The 6,129-nt window shown below is 37.6% G+C and overlaps 1 protein-coding gene across 2 annotated transcripts in view; it reads right to left on the bottom strand.

The window, feature by feature from the left end:
• Positions 1–322: 322 nt before the first annotated feature.
• PTBP1 (polypyrimidine tract binding protein 1) overlaps positions 323–6,129 on the bottom strand; it is a 37,141-nt gene continuing 31,334 nt past the window's right edge. For both annotated transcript variants that reach the window (XM_032238858.1, XM_032238859.1), the window contains 2 exons: positions 4,646–4,723; positions 323–3,694 (listed from right to left, as the gene is read on the bottom strand). In XM_032238858.1, coding sequence (XP_032094749.1) covers positions 3,562–3,694; positions 4,646–4,723 — 211 coding nt within the window. In that variant the 3' untranslated portion in view covers positions 323–3,561. The remainder of the gene's footprint in view (positions 3,695–4,645; positions 4,724–6,129) is intronic.

Here is a 6,129-nt window from a genome sequence, read left to right as displayed (position 1 = left end):
GTTGAGGACTACCAGTACACGTCATCATTGGAAAGGACACAATAGTTTGCTACAGGTCGCCAAAGCCATACTTGTTACAGAGGCTTAGTTCAAATCATCTTATTGGCATTTTTGTTTTTGTACTCCAAAGGAGGACCTGTGTGTTGAGTACAGATCCCTACATCATTAGATGTAGACAATGCATACCAGTTCCAAGAGAAATATGGGAGAAAAAAGATTGCATAAAATAGGAGGCAGCTAGAGTCACATTACAGGAGGAAGGGGTGTTAAGCCAAAACAAAAATAGCACAATAATACAGGTAGGAAAATAAACAGAAGCAAAGAATACAGAAGACATTTATTGAAAGCCAAAATAAAAAGTAGTACAGATAGGCCATTGACTGCTTTCTACAATCCAAACAAGCAAATAGCTAAACACTACAGAAAAGGGTACTACGTTTTGTTATAAAATACTTTTAATTTCAATTTTTTTGCATTACATTTTTTAAGCCAGGCAATCAAATTTGTGGTGTGTTTGGTAGCCCTCCCATCCCAACCCCAATACTGAACCTTTAATAGTTGGTTATCAAAATATACAATACATTTGTTTTGCTGTAAAAACTCGAGTTCTGCCATCCCCTCATGTCTTACAACAGGTATAAAAAATTATAAATATTTACACCTTTTTTCTCATTACTCACATTTACATGCAAAAAAAAAAAGAAAACAGAACAAAACACAGGATCAGAAAAAAAAGATGAAGCCCCTCTTCCCAATTAACTGCAATAAGATTTGTGTGCTTCTTGAAAAAACACACAAAGAAAAATCTTAATGTTTTGCTGACTGATTCAAGTTATCGAAGAGGTCAGCAAGTAGGTTGCGTTCCGAGGACAAGAGAGGCTTATGGAACACTTAGAAAGTTAAACTTCAGACAATTCTAACCAAGGTTCTGCTAGGATCTAGTGTTATTTCTGAGTGCCACTGGTGGCTGAATCATTGTGAAGGCCTAAGTCCAAAAGGATCTTCTTTAGCACTTGTCCCTTTAACTTTTAATATTAAAATTTAATATTGTGAATGTCAAAAAGTATTGGCTGTGAGCTTGCAGCCATTGGGAAATTATTTTCTGTCCTCCCTCCACCTCCTTCTAATGCCCCTCGTCCTTGTTCTGGGCATTTAGAACAGAGCTAGGTATGTAGGGAGGACTCTATTCCTCTACTGCCTGCACGGGGCTCTAAATCCTCTAAGAATGGCTACTGCCAATCTTGCCTGCCAGCCCAGTACTGCAGAGTAAGGGAAACAGAGGCTTTTACGCTCCATTCCCAACAACCCATTTGAAACTATGGCTTAATTGGGGCAAGTTGGCCAAGAACACATTCAACTTTTTACACAGACGTAATATTCTCCAACAGCACTGCATAAAGACATCTTAGTGGCAAACTTCTTGCTCTGGACCAGCCTCTGGCTATCTCTATCTGTGACTGCAGAGGTTTGGAATGGAGCTGCCCTGTGCATGTGGTCAGACACTCCTCCAAGTTCTGCCATGCTGCCCTTTACCCCAAAGTTAGCACCCTCTTATTATGTGAATCAATATTTGTGATGAAAAACTCTTAATAGGGGAATTGTTTAACAGAAGCTTTCTGAGGTGGTACTATTTGGCCAAGAGAACAGTTGTTTAATAGCTCAAATCGGTATTATATGCTGGCAATCCAAGCAGAACCTCACTCAAAATATCACACATTCCTCCAGCATAGTTTGGTTCCCCATAATATTGGGGAGGATTATTTTTAAAAAAAGTTAAGACTTTCCCAAAAGCAATGACAAAAGCACATCAACAGCTCATGTGAAACAGCAGGGAACACAGTGACTTGAGAGACAACATCACATACATTGAAAAAAATAACTTTGGTCCACAATTTGAGTAAGTAACCCTGATATTAAGTATAAGATTCTGGTTTGTCTTTAAAAATCTTACATGAGTTGGAACGCAATGTAAGGCAACACTGGAATACAAAGAAGGTAGATCAGCATGGAAAAGTTGGAGGCCACTAAGGATGGCATTTTAGGTGCTACTCTGAAAAAGTTGTTAAGTTTATATTCTTTAAATGAAAGCATGGTTATTAAACTAAGATGACCCTTTAAACATGGATCTCCTTTTTAAAAACGAGTGACGGTCGCTACTTTAAATATTGTTCAAAGTATAACATTAATTTTCAGCCATGAAATCACCTTGATAAACTAAATTCCTGCACTAGTTTTCCAGCTTACAAACAAAAATACAAGAGTACAGGATACAAAGGTAATAGAAAAGCAAGTCAGATATATTCATACCATCTTATCTATAAAAGAAAATATACTATTGCCTTTTTATATATGAATTAGAATATTTGGTCAACTGGAAAGTATTGCTAGGCAAAAACAGGATTGTATGTAAAAAAAAAATATAATAAAAGAAATTAAAATAAAAAGTTGAAGCTACTACTATAAGAGGTCTTGCTGTAAGGGGTGAATCTAGGAATGGAGTTTAAACTGCATCTTAACCCTTTTAAGTAAGAGCCCAAAATATATTAATCTCAAACTCAAGTTCATGGAGTTTGATACTCCAAACAGATCTGTTCTTGGATTTCAATTTATGAACTGAACTGGGATTCCTTGAACAGACCCTGATGAAACTTATTGCAGACAATGAAATGTTGACGAGCAGGATAAGGAAACTTCCCTTTTCCTCCATCCCCTCATTAATCTGAGCTTCCATAGACTATTAATGAAGGATTTATTTTTAATCAGCCTTCATGGTGAGAAACATGGGGGGGGGCATAGAAATTAACACCATCTGCAAGTTAAGACATTTTAGGCAGAATGTCTAGACTGCTTAACTGAGAAAGGTATCTGTCTTGTCCCCTCCTCTGTGGAAGGCAGCAACCTTCAACTTTCCCCAGTATCTACTGTTTCTTCTACCTCAGGTAAAGAAAATGTCTAAGGCACCAGAGGATAATCAATGAAAGGCTGAGGGAAAAGGCAAAATTTCTGCTCCCTCTCCCCTTCCCAAGGCAACTGTGTTTGGGGAATAATAAAAAAAAAGATGCTAAAGCTAACTGCACAGTTTGGGGGTCTCTTCCAGAGCTCATGGATAAAGGCATCACTGTGAAGTTGATAAGCTGTTTGGGGAAGGGGAGGGACTCTTTTGTTGAAGTATGGGAGAAAAGGTAAAAGACTCCCAGAGAAGCTTCCAAAGAATGTAAACGTTTAAGCTTGTGATTTTTTTTTCCTGGTCAAAGATTGTTATCTCATTCTCTGCAAGAAAGATTATAGCAATGTGAATTAAGATTTACTCATTGTTTTTTTTTAAAAAACAGTAAACTGTTTTCTTCCTTAAAAAAATAAAATCTGTTTAAGGTCACTTCAGTTGCATTCTCTCTCTCTCTTATAAAGTGGCTTCTTTTTGTTTCTGGAATGATGGAAGTTGTCCCACCCCTTGCTGGTGGTCCAGCCATTGGAAAAAAAAAAGCAAGGCTGAGCCTATTAAGAAGAGTGGTGTTTTGTTTTTCAGTTAGGTCCATCTTGCTGCATGCTTTTCCAAAGCACTTAAATTGTGGATTTTGAAAAGGACACACGCAAGTGGTGGTTCTCACCAAGGTCGTGGTTATGGAGGTCGATGAGTGACTGAATGGCTTCTTCCACGGATCCCATCTGAATGAGAGCCATCTTGCGGTCTCTCCTGCCAAAAACAACTCCAGTCAGAGGAGAAAGAGGAAAAAGCAATATGCGTCCTAGACAAAATTCAGTTCATTTCAAACATTAGAGTCTAGCATCAGCCCACTATCATGGATAGTAATCCCTTACATTCCGAAGTGAGGTGATTTCATGGACATTCATTTCATTTCTTATGAAAAAATAAACTAACAACTTATTTTCAAAGGGTTTAGAGAAATGCTAAAAGCCGGATACAAAATCCAAAAGATAATCCCCGACCGATGACAATAATTGGGACTGGAACGACTGTTGTAAATCCTTGCAGACATAAGTTGAGTCAGACCTGATTTTGTGAGAATTTTTACAGCAGGAAATCACTGTGGTCATTAAAGCAAATACAGCTTCCCCAATGGGCTTTTTTAAGAAAAAACTGAAAATTTGACAAATTGTAGCAAATTGCAATCACGTGACTGCAGGATGCTGTGACTGGTTATAAATGTGAGCCAGCTGCCAAGGGCCCAAATTGCAATCACATGACCACAGGGGAGACCAAAGCTGCAACTTAGGACCAATGTTAAACAGTCGTAAGTTGAGACTACCTGTACTAATTTATACAGAACCAGTCATTCTTGAATAGTTTGATCTAAGTACTCGGTTTCCCAGCTTTGAATATTATCCTGACCCCAAAAAATAAAAGGCTGCGAAGGGGGAGGGAGAGGGACTCTGTTGTTCGGCACAAATATTTTGGTAGTGGTGGCAGCAGCCTCAAACTGTTATCAACTCACAAATAAGCAATTATTCACAGGATATACCCAACGTACTCCCAGTTTAAGACAGACTGCTCCACCTATTGCCTATGGAAAGCTAGACGTTCCCACGTAGCAAACAGAAACCTTCAAGCATGAAGCAGAGAAGCATTCAAGGAAACCACTGACTCTCCTCCTCCCTTCCTCCAGGAAAACTAAGGGCCACTTACTGGAAGAATTTGAAGCCTTTCACCATCCCACCGTTGCTTGAGAAGAGCAGCTTGAGATCATCTTCTATTATTGAAGGCCTGGAGTAGGAGGAACAATTGGGCACAAATTGAACAACGGAGACTGGGATTTCAGATTTTCCCCTCCCCAAAATGTAGAATCCTTGCTTCATTTCAGCAAACATCAACAAGTATCATTCCAACATCATTTTTTTAAAAAAGATTTTTATTACAAACATGTAAAATACACACAAACACAAATTAGACGTACACCACATTTATACAATACAATAAGAACAGGAATTTCCTGTTCTTTATAATAGCAATCATCAATTGATACTGCTCACCTTATATTATTTCGCCTTCTATTGTATTTCATTTGGATTTCACCATTCTTAACCCTCTTATTTTACTCATAACTATTATTTTTGAGTTTTGTTATATTCCTTCATTGATTTTTGTTTCTTTCCTCCATCCACCTATACCATTTATCCCATATCTGGTAGAATTCTGATTCTTCCTTTCCCTGGATTTTTTAGTTAGTTTATCCATTTCGGCACAGTCCATAACCTTTCTTATTATTTCATCTTCGCTTGGGATTAATTTGTTTTTCCATTTCTGGGCAAAGGCAATCCTTGCTGCCGTAATTATATGTAGTGTTAAATACTGGATTTCTTTTTTGTATATCACAGACATAATTCCTAATAAAAAAAAACTTCAATTCTATTTTAACCCGTTATTGCCAATTTTTGATCCTTTTCCAAAAGTTTTTAGCCTCCTCACAGGTCCACCATAAATGGTAATATGTTCTGTGTATTGATTCACATTTCCAGCATTTTGGGGAGGTATTTGTTAAGATTTTAGCTAACCTTGTTGGTGCCAGGTGCCATCTGTAAAACATTTTGTATTGGTTTTCCTTGTATGCCACTGATAGTGTCATTTTTAAATTTATTCCCCAAAATTTTTCCCATTTGTCTAATTCAATATTATAGCCAAAGTTCTGTGCCCATTTTATCATTTGTTCAATGTCATTTATTTCTAATCACAATTCTATGACTTATAGAATCATCAGTCATTAACAGAAAAAGACATCTAATTAATTTTCCCATTCTAATATAGACCAACGGTATCGCCAAGCTACATACAAACAAGGCAATTTACAAGTTACCATGACCAAGGAGGAGGTATCATCCACCTTCCAGTCATATGCCAAATGCTCCAAGGCAAATTCAGAGTGCCATCACCAGGATGTGTTGAGCCTGTTCCAAGTGGGAGAAGCTCACAGGCATCATGGAGGCCATGAATTTCTGAGCTATCCTGAACTTAATTCACATTGCATTTGAGGTACATGACAAGCTCACGTAATAAGGATTCCCAAAAACAAAAAATGCAGGGCTACTTGTTACTTGAGGTATTTAGATACTATGCTCAAAATTAAGTTTAAGAGCTTGTTTTAATTAAGGAATCACTTTTCCCCCAGATAATGT

Source organism: Thamnophis elegans, chromosome 1 (assembly GCF_009769535.1).
Source record: "Thamnophis elegans isolate rThaEle1 chromosome 1, rThaEle1.pri, whole genome shotgun sequence".
Classification (NCBI taxonomy): Eukaryota; Metazoa; Chordata; class Lepidosauria; order Squamata; family Colubridae; genus Thamnophis; species Thamnophis elegans.
Note: the sequence above shows the minus strand (reverse complement) of the source record. Positions and strands in the feature narration are given on the sequence as shown.